Source organism: Bos grunniens, chromosome 19, assembly GCF_055505025.1.
Source record: "Bos grunniens cultivar Pamir isolate PY7600 chromosome 19, Bosgru_T2T1.0, whole genome shotgun sequence".
Taxonomy (NCBI): domain Eukaryota; kingdom Metazoa; phylum Chordata; class Mammalia; order Artiodactyla; family Bovidae; genus Bos; species Bos grunniens.
The window spans coordinates 23,078,292-23,095,858 of record NC_141183.1 but is presented as its reverse complement, the minus strand read 5'-3'; the positions used below and the strand labels follow the sequence as shown (position 1 = coordinate 23,095,858).

Genomic DNA, 17,567 nt, shown 5'->3' with positions numbered 1-17,567 from the left:
ACTCAGATAATGCTGGAAGGTTGCAAGCCCCTCGCTCCTGCTGTTACCTCAGTCGGTCACAAAACATGTCCATGATATCCAACAAAGCCTGGACACACAGGTCCCGGGAAAAGTCATCGAACTGTGGAGAGAACAGAGGCAATGTGATAGAGTGTCCCGGTCACCCCACCTCCCTGTCTCCCACATGAGGCAGCTGGCACCTTCAGGAGCCCTGCTCATCTTTCCTCCAACCCCAAGATTTACACTCAACATCCTTTCAGTGTTGGAAATTGGCTCCTAGTTGCCAGCCCCCACTTGCCATGATCCCCCACTCTCTAATGGGAGGCGGCTATGCCAGCCAGAGGTACGTGTGCTCACGGTCCAGGCCCAGAGGTCACGTGATCAGAGCAGCCAAGGAGGTGGGGCCCCGTATGCCACCACCGTATCTCTGACCCCTGCCCCCCACCCAGGCTGTGAGTGGCTGTGGTCGTACCTTGCTGATAGCTGTGAGAACGGAGGAGTAGGACACCATCTGGAGGGAAAGAAGAAAGATAAAGTTCAAACAACTGGTGTGTGCAATCGAGAGGAAAAAACATTGACACTTAAAGTTGCTGCAGCTATCTGAAAATCTCAACCCCTTCAAGAGGCCTTCCACAAGCCCCAAAGACAGGCAGTAACACCAGGCACTGCCCATCCCTGCTTCTGTCAAACTCACTGTGACTGACAGCACCAGCATAAATGGGGGGATCGTTTGGGGGATTCAAAGGGGCCGTGTTTCATGCCCGCCTGCCACTCACTGTTCACCACACAGTTCAAGGTCTGATTGCTGGTGGGCAGAAGAATGGAAACACGTGAGGTCATGATACTGCTATAACTCCTACCAAGAGTGATTTTATTTGGACAAGAACTGGAGACATACAAACTGTTCCCTCAATGAACAGGTAGCATTTACACTTTGAAACTCGTAGTGAACTTCATTATACACACTCATTCTCTAGGATGCCTCTGGGACATCACCCAAAGCTGAAACCCTCCCTCCAGTGCTCTAAGCAATCCCCTTAGACCCGTCATGACACCGTGGACACCTGCTGCCCCGCCAAACTAGAAGCTCCTTGAAGACAGTCTACATGTCTTCATTCTACAATGTCTGCAGAATGAATATGTAAAAATACACTCTCAGAGCAGTATTTCCCAAAGTAGCTTCCAAAGCTGCACTGTCCAATAGGGGAGCTACCAGCCAGCCACACATGGCTGTTTAAATTAGTTAAATAACATTACAGATGCAATTCCTTAGTCATACTAGCCTCATTTCAGGTGCTCATCAGCCACAAGGGGCTAGTGGCTACTGTACTGAACAGTGCAGATATAGAACATTTTTTTTAGTATTTTTATTTATTTATTTGGCTGCACTCGGTAGAATATTTTTATCATTGTAGAAAGTTCTACTGGGAGATGTTGCTCCAAAGGATCCTCAAGATGTTAAGAAATTTTATACATGTACACACATACACAGAGCTTGTGTGTAATATGAGTTTGAGAAACTCTGAAATAAACACACAAAGAGCTATCTTTAAATAAAGTAAAGGGTTCTTTCAGTAAAGAGCTTTCTTTAGGACTCCTCTTACCCATTAGTGTAACTTGTACACAATGAAAATCTCTAAGATCACTGGAGGTGAGGCAAGCAATACTTTTCCAACTTATTTGACCAAGGAATCTCATTTAACATAACTGCAAGGCTTGTTTTGCAAAATGCCACCTGAACAGTGAGCTCCCTGAGAATAGAAACAGTGTTAAATTTATGTTTCGCCGGAACTTAGCCCAAGGACTATCACATAGTAGGTCCTCAGGAAGTTTTTATTGCTTTCGATTGATGAATTCTAGTAACTAGCATTCTAAAAAAACTTTCACCTTAACACAATTTTCTATTAGTAAAACCTATTTATCACCATTATAAGATCGGAGACATAGTTCAAAAGAAATAATCTGGCCTGAATGAAACCAAACTTTACCGATAGCTTTTAAGTTGTCGTATTTTTTAAAAAATAATTATAGCATGCTGATCAAATATGAATAAGACTACAGAAAATAGTTCCAACTCTACACTCAAAATCAGTGGCAAAATATATCAAAATAAAAAGCAGAATACAATGATAGAAACTGTCAGGCTAATCACCTGCCTCACAGAAGAAGAGAAATTTCCAAAGATTTAAAAGAAAGCTAAGTCACCCTCAGTGACTCAGTATGGTGAATTTTACATGCTTGGCAATGCCTTGCATGTATAATTTCTCCATCACGTGAACAGGCTGCTCCCCGTTCAGACATTTTTTAACCAGTGTTCTTGGATAAAGAGGAGCAAAACACACAGAAGACTTAAGCACACAAATCGGTGTTTAGTGCCACTCTCAGTGGGTCATGCCGTGAAGCCACAGTTGGTGTCTGACGGTGGCCAGAGAGTTGGGAGCCTGCCTGGGCAGGATGACTGTAACGTTCCAGGCGAGCGTGTGTTTATTTATAACTGATGTCCCCATAGCAAGAGCTTGGCAGTGAGCTGAACCTTGCTGGATACCGACCTGAAGGGGGAGCTGGACATTCCCACTGGAAACTGACCCCAAACTACAAGAGGAAACTCCCAAATCTGTATGTTTAAGGGATGCCATCAGTTACTATGAATTTATGGTCTCCAAATTGAGAATTCTGTTTGGTCAATTTCTGCTAACAGTATCAAGACAGCCCTGCTACTTCAGAGACCTAAAAATACTTTCCACATGGTGAACTGTTTTTCACAGCAGGACTTATAACCTATCCCAGTCCTAATATATCTATCAACACAGAAGCTCTAACCTACCACCAGCCCCCGAGGCTGGAGCCCATCTACAAGGCCCAGAGCACACCTGGCCAGCCCAGAGGGACCCTGCAGCTGCTCTCTAATCCCCTCTCTCTTCTTCATATTCAACGCCCTCAACTGCTCCTAAGTGCCCTCTACATGCATAGATAGCACTGGACCAAAGAGCCTCTTGACTCTGAGGGGAGAAAAATTACTAATTTTGCACTGCACTTTGTAAGTCAGGGAGGTCTTTCAAATATATTTATTTCTCGCTCACTGGCACTTCAGCCTCCACCCTCTCTTGCCTTTCCCATCAGTTTACATATCTCAAGATTCTTCTATTTTTACAAGAACCTCCTGCAGACCATATACTTCCAATTAACCACCACGCTCTCTTCAGTTATAAGGGTTCTCTACCCTTCACCTCCCCAGCTTCCGTTCTCAATGTGACCCACTCCAATCACTTCTGTCTTCACCACCACTGCATGAATCTCTCATTAAGCTCATCAACAAACTTGTTGTCAAACCCCATAGATACTTCTCAGTTCTGATCTCACTGACCTCTCAGCAGCATCTCACACCAGGAAACACCTCCTCATCCTTCCGCCCTCCCCTCCCTGGGCTTTTCTTTTTCTCTTTTTCCTTGGCCACGCTGCACAGCATGTGGGATCTCAGTTCCCCGACTAGGGATCGAACCTGCGCCGCCTGGAATGGAAGCTCAGAATCTTAACCACTGGACCACCTGGGAAGTCCTCCTGGGCTTTTCTTAATATCACACCTTCTTGCTTTCCTTCTTTCCTCACTGGTCCCTTCTTTGCAGATTCCTATGAGGAATTATTTTCCTATGTATGTTCCTGAAATGTGACTAGTTCCTTAGAAATATGGCTTGGGTCACTTCTTTGTTCCCTCTGCATGTTCTTTCTGGGTAAATCTCATCCATGCCCATAGCTTCCATTGTCACCTGTGGCTGACAACTCCTAAACTGCCACTCCAGCAGCCACCTCTCCTTTTGCGTCTCCAACATTGATGTTCAATGAGTGTCTACTCTTGGACAACCCACACAGGCACCTTCCATGAAATGAGGCCAGAATCAAATAAGGCATCTCCACCCTCACCTACAACCAAACCCTGACAACGGTCCTGCTCTTCTCCCACTGTCTTCTGAGATCCCATCAGCCATCTCATATCCGAATCAGAAACTGAGACACTAACCTTCACTTCTTCCTCTCCTGCACACCCTTCATCCAATTAATCACCAATTCCTCTTAGTACCATTTCCTAAATTGTTCCTGAATTCATCTGTTTTTTTTTTTCTGCTGCCACTTCTCAAGTTTAAGCCAGTATCATCTTTTACCTAAATCACTGCAACAGCAGAAATCAGGGGCTAGAAAATGACAGCTTGCAAGCTAAATCCGGTTCATCACCTTTTTTTGGTAAATAAAGTTATGTCAGGGCACAGCCTCATCCATTTATTTATATGTCACCAGTATGTGCTTCTGAGCAATAAGGATAGAACGGTGGTAACAGAGACCATACGGCCAGCTAAGCTGAAAGTATTTACTATCTGGTCCTTTACAGAAAAAAAAAAAAAAAGCCACACTAAACTGTCTCGCTGCCTTCTGTCTTACCTCCCTCCAACTCATTCTTCAAACTACAACTGGAGTGATCTTTCCAAAATTAACCTACGAATTCCCCAAATTCACAAAGTCGAGGAAACTCCAATCAAAATGCAATAGGCTTTTTTAAGAATTTAACTTGATTCTAAAATCTGACTGGAAAAGAAAAATGCCTGAAAACAGCCAAGAAATTTTTGAAAAATAAAACAACTAAGGGAACACTTGCTTAACAAGCATCAAAAATGCTTCAAAGGTATAGTAATTAAAATAGTAAAGCAACAGTCCAAGAAAAGACAAATATGTTAATGAAATATACTAGAATGTCAAGAGATAGACTCTCGTCTATCAGAGAATTTAAGATATAAAAAAGAATGGGTTATTCAATTAAGGCAGTTAAGCTAATTGTCTATCTATTCAGAAAAATAAATAAATTTGGATCTCTTTCTCATATCAGAATAAATTCTAAATGGGTTAAACAAAGTGAAGTCGTGGCAGAAATTAAAGATTATATTTTGATCCTTGGGAGTAGGGAAGCCCTTATGAAAGACAAAAGTCATATAGAGGAAAAAAGGCAATTAAATCTGAAAACAAATACATTTTAAAAATTCTAGGGAACTCCCCGGTGGTCCAGTGGTTAGGACTCTCCACTTTCACTGCCAAGGGCCTGGGTTTAACTCCTGTTTGGGGAACTAAGATCCTGCAAGCCACGTGGCACTGCACTCCCGCAAAAAATATAAATAAAATTCTGCATGCTAAGAAAGGAAAACAAGTTTAAAAACCAATAGAAAGAAAATTTAAAATATAAATAACAGACAATAATTACAAAATACAACACATTAAAAGACACAAAAATCAGTAAGTAAGAATTCTTCTTCGGGTGATAAAATGGTCTGAGTTGATTGTAGTAATGGTTGCACAATTCTAAATACACTAAAAATCAGTGAACTGTACACTTTAAATGCATAAAATGTATGGTATGTGATTTATGGGCTTCCCAGGTTTCTCAGTGGTAAAGAATTTGCCTGCCAAGCAGGAGATGCAGGTTTGAACCCTGGGTCAGGAAGGTTCCCTGGAGAAGGAAATGGCAACCCACTCTAGTATTCTTGCCTGTGAAATCCCATGGACCGAGGAGCCTGGTGGGCTACAGTTCATGGGGTTGTAAAGAGTCAAATATGACTAAAGCGACTTACCACTTACATACACACACAAAATTGTTACTTAAAAGATAAAGAAAACAAACTAATGATAAAAAAACTGGGCAAACGAAATTCATAAGTAATTCACAGAATATATACAAAGAGCCAATAAGCACTTGAAAAAATACACTCATCATCACAATTGTGGAAATACATCTTATAATATGTTGTAATTTTTTGTCTCTCTGGAAAAAAAATGTTAAAAGATTCAACACTGGAAAAGGTGTGGAGAAATACTCTCAAGCACTAGGGAGCAGGTGTAAACTGAGAGAATCATCTTTTGAGGGCAATTTGCAGGATCTATTATAATTTAACACATGCGACTCTTCAAACCAGCAACTCCATTTCTGTTTATCTATTCTAGGGAAACAGTGCCAGATATGCAGAGAGGTTAAGTATAAGAACATTCAATGAAACACTGATTACAATGGTAAAAAATTTAAAACCACCACCACCTGACCTGCCTCTTGGGAAACCTATATGCAGGTCAGGAAGCAACAGTTAGAAGTGGACATGGAACAAAAGAGTGGTTCCAAATAGGAAAAGGAGTACATCAAGGCTGTATATTGTCACCCTGTTTATTTAACTTATATGCAGAGTACATCATGAGAAATGTTGGGCTGGAAGAAGCACAAGCTGGAATCAAGATTGCCAGGAGAATTATCAATGACCTCAGATATACAGATGACACCACCCTTATGGCAGAAAGTGAAGAGCAACTAAAAAGCCTCTTGATGAAAGTGAAAGAGGAGAGTGAAAAAGTTGGCTTGAAGCTCAACATTTCAGAAAACAAAGATCATGGCATCTGGTCCCATCACTTCATGGGAAATAGATGGGGAAACAGTGGAAACAGTGTCAGACTTTATTTTTTGGGGCTCCAAAATCACTGCAGATGGTGACTGCAGCCATGAAATTAAAAGATGCTTACTCCTTGGAAGGAAAGTTATGACCAACCTAGACAGCATATTCAAAAGAAGAGACATTACTTTGCCAACAAAGGTCCGTCTAGTCAAGGCTATGGTTTTTCCAGTGGTCATGTATGGATGTGAGAGTTGGACTGTGAAGAAAGCTGAGCGTGGAAGAATTGATGTTTGAACTGTGGTGTTGGAGAAGACTCTTGAGAGTCCCTTGGACTGCAAGGAGATCCAACCAGTCCACCCTAAAGGAGATCAGTCCTGGGTGTTCATTGGAAGGACTTATGCTAAAGCTGAAACTCCAATACTTTGGCCACCTCATGTGAAGAGTTGACTCACTGGAAAAGACTCTGATGCTGGGAGGGATTGGGGGCAGGAGGAGAAGGGGACGACAGAGGATGAGATGGCTGGATGGCATCACTGACTCAATGGACATGAGTTTGAGTGAACTCCAGGAGTTGGTGATGGACAGGGAGGCCTGGTGTGCTGCGATTCATGGGGCTGCAAAGAGTTGGACATGACTGAGTGACTGAACTAAACTGAAATTAAGTATATATGGAACAGTTCACAGCAGTTAAAAAGAACAAGGTAGGAAAAAAAAAAAAAAAGGTAGGGACTTCCGTGGTGGTCCAGTGGTCAAGAGTCTGCCTTCCAATGAAGGAGACACAGGTTTGATCCCCGGCTGGGGAACTAAGATCCCATATGCCAAGGGGCAACTAAGCCTGTGAACCACAACTAGAGAGCCTGCAACTGCTGAGTCACGGTGCTCGAGAGCCTGTGCTCTGCAATTAGAGAAGCCTGAGAGCCAAAACTAGAGAAAGTCAGCGTGCCACAATGAAGACCCAGCGCAGCCAAAAAAAAACAAAGTAGATGAATATGTGCTAACATGGAAATGAGACTTGATGTCAAGAGGAAAGAGGAAGCATAAGAACTACGTGCCAACTGAGGAATACTACTCAGCAAATTTAAAAAAGGATGAACTACTGACATACACAATAACATAAAGCTCAACAACATTTATGTTAAAAGAAGACAGAGCATTAAGAGTTAATACTAAATATGAGTTCATTTCTATGAAATCCAAATACAGGCAATATTAATCTGTGGGTATAGAGAAAGGTGCTGAAGCTGAAGCTCCAATACTTTGGCCACTTGATGCGAAGAACTGACTCATCTGAAAAGACCCTGATGCTGGGAAAGATTGAAGGTGAGAGAAGAAGGGGACAACACAGGATGAGATGGCTGGATGGCATCACCAACTCAATGGACATGAGTTTGAGTAAACTTGGGGAGTTGATGCTGGACAGGGAGGCCTGGCGTGCTGCAGTCCATGGGGTCAGAAAGAGTCGGACACGACTGAGTAACTGAACTAAACTGAACTGAATAGAAAACATTTAGTGGTTATAGGAAGATGGACTAGAAAGGGCACAAGGAAACTTTCTGGGAGAATGGAAATGGTCTATCTTATTTTGGATGTTAGTGACACAGGTATACACAGTTACTAAAACTCAAGGTTAATTAAAAGGGAAGAATATTTTAATAAACCTTTCAGAATATCCACATTTATCTGAAAGGCTTATTAAAATATTCTTCCTTTTTCAAGCTAAATATCTGATGTGCAAGGCCAGATTTTCTTCAGCTGAAACAGCCTACTGTAACAACTGAATGCAGAAGCAGCTATGAGAATTCAGCTGTAATCTATTAAGCTAGAATTAAAGAGATCTGCAAACGTGTAAAACAATGCCACTTTCCTCATTTTTGTTTTGGAAAATATGGTTACTTTTTCATTAAAACTTTATGTATATTAACATACAATGGGTTTACTTGTTACTTTTAAATACATAAGTATTTTTTTAATTTTTTAATTTCTAAAGTGGTAAATACAAATAGGTATAATACATATAAACAAAAGCTCTGCAGGAGTCTCAATTTTTAAGAGTATAAAATGTTCTAAGGCCAAAACTGCTACTTTAGCCATTGTTATTGTTTAGTTGCTAAGTGGTGTTCCAACTCTTTTGGGACCCCATAGACAGTAGCCCCCAGGCTCCTCTGTCCATGGGATTTCCCAGGCAACAATGTTGGACTGGGTTGCCATTTCCTTCTCCAGAGGATCTTCCTGACCCAGGGATCAAACCGGTGTCTCTTGCTTTGGCAGGCAGATTATTTACCACTGAGCCACCAGGGAAGCCCTACCCTATTCTAGCCATATCACGTTATTTTCAATTCCTAAATATCATGTGATGTTTGTCTCCCAACCATTGCATATTCTTTTCTCTCTGCTTTGTACACTCTCATCAATCTCCTTGGCTAATTCCCATTTAACACTCAAGTCTTGGTTTAAACATCACTTCTTGCCTGGTTGCTCAACCTGGGATTAGGTATCCCTCCCATGTACTCCCATAGTACTCTGTCCTATATCATAATCCCATCTTATGATTGACTGCTTATTCACATACCTATATTACTCACAAAATACCTGTGCGCTGGAATTAGACCTTGTTCATAGCTAAATCCCCAGGGCATATGTGAGTATTTATTGATAGAGCAAATTAATGTAATATTCATCATAACCACTGGAGTATTATTATTTTCACAAGAAAACTGAGGCTCAGGGAAATGATGTGTTCAAACAAATTCACCTAAAAATTTGAGCTGACAACTGTATTCCAAGCCTTTCACCTTCAAACCTTGTCTGGAATAGATAGAAGAGTTTACCTGGGAACTAATGGCATACTTCAGGTAAGACAGGATGAGAGGATTAGGGGAAGGTCCAATCATGGCCTGCTCCAGTAGTGCTTCTGCAAGGAGAATAACAAAGGAAGCCTCAGTGTTACAACATTTCTGGGTTTAGCCCTCCCATCCTTCCTTCCTACTTCACTTAAGACCTGCTAGGTTGAGAATGTCCCAGGTGGCTCCTTTGGGAAAGAATTTCTTCATGTTGACTGCCCACTGGTAGTCACTCCATCGCTCCTTCCAAGCTTGCAAAATGGCTTGCTTCAGGTTCACCACCTTCATGATTTCACTCTGAGGAGACCGGGCCGGTAGCAGTCAGCCTTGAGGTTGGAGAAATCAAGCTAGAGAAAGGGAAAGGGATTCTGAGGAAAAGAATCGGGCGGGGCGATGGGGGATGGAGCGCAGACTTAGATGGAATGGAGTCGATATAGGAAGATTCAAGGGAAGTATAACTAGAAAGGAAAAAAAGGGGAAAGGGGCAAACAGGGATCCTATTAGGTTATTCCCACCTGAACCATTCTTCTTTAAACAAGCGCAGTAAGAAGAGAGTGTCAAAGGTGCTTAATACAAAGAATAAATGGGCAGTAAGGGGTTAAGCCAGTTCCGGTTGCCTAAATATGCCCTTAGCTCTGGCTGCGTCCCTCAGCCACTACTACCCCAAATCCAAATTTCTCCCCCCACTTCCTCCACCCTCCCCAACCCTGAAACTATAATTCCCTATTTCCTTTCCATCCATCACCTCCCCAAATTTAAGCCTACCGGACAATCTAGTTCTAGATCCTAGGTGTCGCCATTTTGGCACTTATAAAAGAGCTAGCTTTCTATTGGCTGACAGTAACAAACATGAACCAATAGGAAGGCAGCGAGACACCGGTCACACCACTATGTCTTCTGGGAATTGCAGTTCCTTGGACTCAGCTAGCTCGGAAGCTACGAGAAGCTAGTCAGCCCGCATTGTTTCTTTCCTTGAGGGAAAGCCGAGTAGGAGCTGAGGATCTCAGAGGCTCAGGAAGCTTAGGGGGAAAGGCTCTCAAAAGGCCTACCGCAATTAAGTTTCTTCCAGTGACATCACTGTGGACCTAGCATTTAAATCAAATTCTGACACCCTTTCATTGCCCGCTAGTTAGTAGGCACAACACGGGTGTGGCATACGTTCATCCATAGGTTTTCTCTTTCCTGGCTTTTTTTTCCCCTCGGAAACCCCCGGATTTCCCAGAGTTCTTCTCCTTTCCACAACTATATTCCAAAGCGACACTGAGTCTCTGTCAGTTGAACACACCTCACCCAGCCCTTCACCCTAAAATCCGGCAGTTCTCTGGGAATCTCTGGCCCAGCCAACTGCTTGACTAAGGGAGACGTAAGGAGGAAACTGAGGTTTAGGAAATCGAAGATAAGAAAAGTCTAGGAACCTGTCACAGTCAAGAGGGCCTAAGGAGACATGATGACTAAATGTAACTTGCTATCCTGGATGTGATCCTTAAACAGAAGAACCTTAGATGGAAACTAAACAATCTGAATAAAGCACAGACTTCAGCTAATAATAATGTATCAATGTCAGTTAATAATAATGTATCAATGTCAGTTATTAATTCGGAGAAGGCAATGGCACCCCACTCCAGTACCTCTTGCTTGGAAAATCCCATGGATGGAGGAGCCTGTTAGGCTTCAATCCATGGGGTAGCTAAGAGTCGGACATGATTGAGCAACTTCACTTTCACTTTTCACTTTCATGCATTGGAGAAGGAAATGGCAGCCCACTCCAGTGTTCTTGCCTGGAGAATCCCAGGGACAGGGGAGCCTGGTGGGCTGCCGTCTATGGCGTCGCACAGAGTCGGAAACGACTGAAGTGACTTAGCATAGCATAGCAGTCATTAATTGTAACACCTACCATACTAAGTAAAAGGTTAAAGGGGTAGGGATTGACAGTGAGGTATATAGGAATCCTCTCTATCTTCAATTTTTTTCCTATAAATCTAAAACTAAAATTCTTTTTTTAAAAAATGTTTATTAAAAGCAGTATGATTAGATTTCCCTGGTGGTCCAGTGGTTAAGAATCTGCCTGCCAATGCAGAGGGCACGGTTCTAGCCCTGATCTGGGAAGATTCCACCCGCCAAGGAGCAACTAAGCCCATGGGTCACAAATGCTGAGCCCAGGCTCTAGAGACCAAGAGCCACAACCATTGAAGCCTGAAGGCCCTAGAGCCCACACTCTGCAACAAGAGAAGCCACCGAAGTGAGAAGCCCACAGACCACAACTAGAGAGTAACCCTCCAGTCATCTGAACTAGAGAACGCCTATGCTCAGAAACCAAGACCCAGCACAGCCAACCATTAATTAATTACTTTAAAAACATGATGTCTTGCTTTAACCTATTGAACCACATTATAAATAATTATGTCCAGTGTTTGGAGTATTAGCCTTTCTCCAACCCCGCCCCCCTTCCCCAGTGAGAAGCCAAAAGTAAATGCTACCCACCTCTGACTCCAACAGCTGGGCCTCTCCACACACAGCCCTCATCCCTGTCCTGCCCTGTGGACAGATCGCCACTAACATTTACAACCAGAACTACATTTACAACCAGAACAAGACAGTGTCCTGCCAGCCCTATTTTCAGCCCTGCATCCCATATCACAAGGAGCCTCAGATCCCCATCCATGAATCCAAGCTCCATCCATATTTCCCAATCACCATTCTTTGGTCACCCTTTAAGTGTCAGACTCAGTTCTCAGAGGAATGAATCTGGAAGAGCAGACCCCTCAGGCTCTGGAAGCAAACCTGCAGCTCTTGGGGCAAAGAATGACAGAATCGTGGGTGTCTGGAGCATAGTCTAAACAGGGAGACCAGAACTCCTGTTCTGAAGAGGAGAGTGCAGCTGGAGGAGACCCAGATCACATCCCTCTAAGGTCATGACTGCCTTCAGCTTCTTCCTTCCCCATAACCCACCCACAACCCCCTCCATTCTGCTCCCTTTAGTGCCTGCCCAAGCGACACCACTGGGGAATAATGTTTATACAAAACAGCTGCCAAATATGTGTAGCCAAAGCTTCCAAAGCAGGAAGGAGGGAGAACCCAGACTTCTCACACTTGACCTCCAAAATCCCCTCAGCCACACACATTGAAGCCGGCTACAGACCTTGTTTCTCAGCAGTCTCTCATGTACCTGGCTTCCCTGCTTCTCCCAGGCCCCCAACTCTACCTTCGCCCGCCTCCCTCCTCTTATTCCTTTGCTGTCACTGCAGCTTAGGGCTTCCCACCTAGACACATCCATGCATCCTGCAGCTCCACTCCCATCCCACAGAGCCCAAACTGTCCTCTCAGAGAAAAGCTGTCAACCTTGTGACTGCTTCTGACTTGGTCCCCATGGGAGTGGAGAATGTTTGGGCCCTGAGGAGAGTGGCATTCTGAACTCAGACCATCCCCTTCTGGGAGGAAGCTAGCAGACCTCTGGGGAGGGGTGCCTCCTCCCCCACTTTACAGTGGCAGAGAGGCGGCTTTTGTCATGAGACCATCTGCCTTCCCTGTCCCCCACCTCTCACCAGCAGCTCTTTCTCTTGGTTTGGCAGGGTTTCCCCAAGGACTGGACTTTTAAGGATTTAAAAGGACACCCTTTTATTTTTTAATTTTTTTTATTTTGGCTGTGCCGCACAGTTTGCAAGATCTTAATTCCTTGACCAGGGATTGAACCTGGGCCCTCAGCAATGAAAACATGGAGTCCTAACCACTGGACTGCCAAAGAATTTACTACAAGAATTCCCTTAGTTCTGGGTAAGGGCTATTTGCAGTTTTGCTACTTTGTCCTCTCTAGTGTGTCAGTTTCAGAGACTGCCTTTCCATACCCCACCTCTTTCCTCCAAATCAGAAGAGCTTCTAGGGCCCTGCAGGCTCTCTGACTTGCCCTCCACAAGACTGGGATTCCGTGATAATCCTCCAGTGGGTGAGAGAAGAGATGCCAGCATCCTCTTTGGGAGTAGAAGGAAACCCTCCCCACACACAATCCCTCTCAAATATCCCTCTTCCTTACTCCACTTTCCTGGGCTGTCTGTTTCTTCTCTCTCAGCACTGATAGAAGCTGAGCTCTCACTTCCACCCTCTTAGCCCCAAGGTCCAAGCTCTTCATTTTGCTGGCTGGGGAAGGGGACTGGCTGGAGAAGAGGGGCAGGTAAAAGCCAGCCAGCTAGGTAGAACTTCCTGGTGGTCCAGTGGCTAAGACTCTGTGCTCCCAATGCAGGGAGCCTGGATTTGACCCCTAATCAGGAAACTAGATCCCACATGCCACAACTAAGAGTTTGCATGCCCCAGCTAAAGATCCCACACGCTGCAAGTAAAGATCCATGTGCTGAAACTAAGACCCGGCACCTCAAATTAAAAATGAATAAAAACAAACAAATAAAGCCAGCCAGGCAGAGTGACATGGCAACACTGAAGGAGTCGCTGAAAAGGAACTAGGTTGGAGTGGGGACTTTCGGTGGTGTAAAATGCTATGAGGAATCGGGGTTTGGGTATCCAAGGGGATGGGAACACTCCTCATCTAGGCTGGAAAGAAGTGTAGAGAAAAGTGGCAAGTCTAAACCGAGAAACTGAAATACTTGGTAAGCACGCAAGGCACAAAGGGTGTCATCATCCCTTCTCTCTATAGGGAAGAACATTTTCCTTTGGACGCTTGCCTGGGTCCCCCCACTATGGGGAGTTAATTGGCAGCAGGTGGATGGGAAAGAAAGCAAGTCGTTCCCACACACTCCACACTCTGTACACAGCTGGCTCCAAACCAGTTCCCTCCCCTTACCCGTCCCCACATTCAGCTCTCCACTCTCTGTCTATCTGGGGAAGGGGAGGATGGAGAAGACTGCAAGGTGGTTCCCCCCTCAGGGACAGCTCCTGGATCCCCCCCAGTTCCGCCTCTATCTTCCCACTGGCCCCAGGAGAGGTCCAGAAAGAGGCCAGCCAGGACAGCGAAAGGCAGAATCTGAACCTTTGAACCACTCTGAATCTGAACAACTCTGAATCTCAGAATGGTTTCCTCTCTAACACCTGAAGGATGCCTTCTCTCTCCACACCCTCCAGCAAGGAGGAGAAGAGAGTGCCATGATCCTGAACCCTGGACAGGCCACTGCTCCTCCCTTCTGGCTCTGAGAGCCACTCTGTCCTCTTGACCTCCACAGCTGCCTGTGCCATCTCTCCTTTAACTGGAGGGGGAGGGCTGTGGTGTGGCAGGTAAAGGAGACTGCCCCCCACCTCTTCTCCTGGCAAAGCAGGATGAAGGGGTTCCAGGTGGGAACCTTCTGAGACCAGAAGCTGGAAACGTTTAGGGGATCTGATACCTGACAGGTATTAAATGTTCAAAAAGAAAGTGTCAAATGAATGAACAAAAGTAGAAGAAGCTCTGAAAGATAACCTGGAGAAGGTGTCAGCTTCTTTTTCTACTTTTACCCTCAGATCCCAAAGCAAGGCTCAGCCAGGCCCGAGTCCCCTCTGGCTCTCTTTTTTGTGACCCATAAACAGGGCATCTGATGGGACAAAGGTGATTGATAGGGAGCAATAAGTGGTCACTTTACTCTTAGTTGGGCAACTGTTTGCTAATTTCTCAGTCTCTCATCTCTGCCAGCCGCCGATCCCCAAATCGCATAAACTGACCTCCTTTTGTCTCCTCCTTTTCCACTATCTTTTCTTGATTAAAAAATCAGTAAGAGAAAGAAATACCTAGGTTTTATGTTCTCTTAGTCGGTGATACCTCAGTTTATTCTTTCCAGAACTCCCCAATAAGTGGGGCTGTATCTGCGGAGTCAGGGGGTGTCTGTTGGACACCTCATCACTTGCTGACATCACCCAGGGCCCAGGAGGTCAAAGGGAGATGGGAAGGGGAATTACTTATGCCCAGGCCACTGAGGGGCTCGTTCATTCCAGGGCAGGCTGACGGAGGCCTTGTCCCCGTTCCCCCAAACTGTTTGTGGATTCTTGGAAGGAGTGGAGAATGCTGGGTGGGGTCTTGGCTTCCAGGATTTGGGAGAAGCTCTTTAGAAAGCTATCTGGATCCCCAGGTTTCTAGGGGTGAGACCCTTGATCAGTCCTGGGGTGCTTCCTAGCAACAGTCTGGGAGGGAGAGAAGGAATGGAAGAAAGAGAGGGAGAGGCCTGGGCATAGCTGTTCCAATGGGAGCCCAGAGAACAGGCTGTTCTTGCTGCCTCCTTGGCAACCAAAGTCTAAGAGGGAGGGGGCCGTCAGACACATCCCTGCAGGGTCTCTATCCATCCTCACTTGAGCCCCACCCTTCTGCTCTCCCCTTGGACTCAGCCCTGAAGAGGTGGCAGGGATGGGAGGAGCAGCCTGGATAAGGATTTCATGACAAGGAGGGAACGCGCTGGGGACGAAATGACTCTGAGATGAGCTAGAAGCCTTGAGAAATGGGGGTAGGCGGGGTGAGGGGTGGGAAGGGGAATGACGCGACCCAGGGCCAGGGTCTGTGAGCCTAGACTAGGGCTGGATCCTGGCATCTGGCAGGATGCCTGCTTTGGAGGCAGTGTGCCCTTCACTTTGCCCTTGTCCAGGTCTGTTACCAGCCCATGTCGGGAGTGAAGGAAAGTGAGAGAGGTAAGGAGAAGGTAGGACGGGTAGACTTTCCTCTTTGAATTCAAAGTGCCTGCTCAGGCCCTGGGGAAAAACAGATAGATCAGGAGGCACTTCATTATCTATGGCTCTGGGTTTAGGATTTCATAAAGTCTCCCTCATCCAATAACTTTAGGACCTTTCATTAGAGAGATGTGGTGGGGAAGCCAGAATGGAGGGAAGAGGAAAACCATAGTGCTTGCACCTTCCCGCTCTGGACTCCATCACCCTGCCCTAATCCTGACTGTCGTTAGACCTCTTCACCGCCTCTGGTTCTGGCTGATGGAGGCAGAAGATACAGTAGCTCATCTCATAAATGTGTCTTATGCACTGAGATTATCTCCCAGCTCCCTGGGCAACCCAGTCCCAAAGGGCTGTTTCCACACATGGCACAGCCTGCACCCTGGGCACTGCACAGCACAGCCCTGCCCCCCGCCCCACCATATCAGCCAAATCCCATCACTGAGGTGGCATCGATTGGCAGACAGCCACCCTCGGTGCTCCTCCCACTGCACGCTGCCTTGACCCTGAACGATCAGCTTCCTGCCCCACACTGCAGCTGTTGCATGTCCACCATGAGCCCAGGCAGAACCCACAGGTTCACTGACTGCATGCTGACTCTGCAGGCTGCAGCTCTAGCTCCCCGCTGCCATTTCCCTTCCCCCATCTGCAAACCCCTCATCACCAGCACTCCACTCTGCATCCCAAGGGTTTCTCCCTAACTGCCCTTCTCATCCCTGTGATTCCAGGGAGGTCCCAAGAGAATTATCCTCCCCTCATCCATGCATTGCAAATGCCAAGACCCCCTGTAAAAGAAGTGGCTGCAACAGAGCCAGGATGCAGGTGGCTGAGACTAAGAAAAGCGAGGGCAGCCCAACTCCCATAGGCTGTTGGTCAGAACCCCACATTTGGCAAGTGATTCTGCCTAGTACAAACTGGGCTCTTGGTAGAATAGCTCTCCTTCACACACACACACACACACACACACACCAGCTCTCCACACACACACACACACACACACACACACACACACACACACACCTATCCAAGAGCAGACGGTGGAGACAGGGCCCCGCCCTGGGAGCCGTGGGAAGGCTAGGGCCCCCGCTGGTAAAACTGGGCTAATGACAGCGGGGGAACCGGCGGGGCCAGAGGGGGTGCTGGGGTAATTAGAGTCCTGCCTGCCGCTGGGAGATCTCGAGATGAAAGGGGCTCTGGCGTCACCGGGTTGGTTTTATGTCCACGAATGCAGGTGTGTGTGTGTGTGTATGTGCGTGCGTGCGCGCACATGAGAGGTGGGGCTGGCATGATGGAGACCTCTCCTTTGGGGAAGGGGATCTATTTTTTCGCAGCCCACCCTTCTCTCTGGACTGGCCCTGTACATTTGGATGGGGAGGGGCAAAAGTGGAAGGAAAACCCACTGTCCTGAAGCTGAGAGTTAAGGGGGGTAGGGCAAGCCTGGCCCCCTCCCCAGCTCAGAAAGAGCACCAGATTGTCGAGGAAATGACTGGTGGCAGTGAATAGAAAAAGCCTACATTGGAGGAGGGTGACATTTGAAAGGGGAGGCAGTGGATCAGGCAGGTAATGATGTTAAAAATGAGCCTGCAAGGGAGATAATGGGGAAGCATACCCCCAAAAGGATTAAAAACACAGGATGGTTTAATTTAAGAGGACCCCAGGGGTCACGTGCTCAACCCTCGAATTG

The 17,567-nt window shown here is 45.9% G+C and overlaps 1 protein-coding gene across 11 annotated transcripts in view; it reads right to left on the bottom strand.

The window, feature by feature from the left end:
- MED24 (mediator complex subunit 24) overlaps window positions 1-17,567 on the bottom strand; it is a 43,837-nt gene that overhangs the window by 13,872 nt on the left and 12,398 nt on the right. For 4 of the 11 annotated variants that reach the window (XM_086357804.1, XM_086357808.1, XM_086357811.1 and 1 more), the window contains exons 1-5: window positions 10,022-10,159; window positions 9,415-9,603; window positions 9,245-9,327; window positions 473-511; window positions 48-121 (exon numbers count right to left, since the gene is read on the bottom strand). In XM_086357804.1, the coding sequence (XP_086213930.1) occupies window positions 48-121; window positions 473-511; window positions 9,245-9,327; window positions 9,415-9,544 (326 nt within the window). In that variant the 5' untranslated portion in view covers window positions 9,545-9,603; window positions 10,022-10,159. Of the gene's footprint in view, window positions 1-47; window positions 122-472; window positions 512-9,244; window positions 9,328-9,414; window positions 9,604-9,771; window positions 10,160-17,567 lie in introns of those variants that run through there. The other 7 variants (XM_086357805.1, XM_086357809.1, XM_086357812.1 and 4 more) reach the window with 2 other exon arrangements.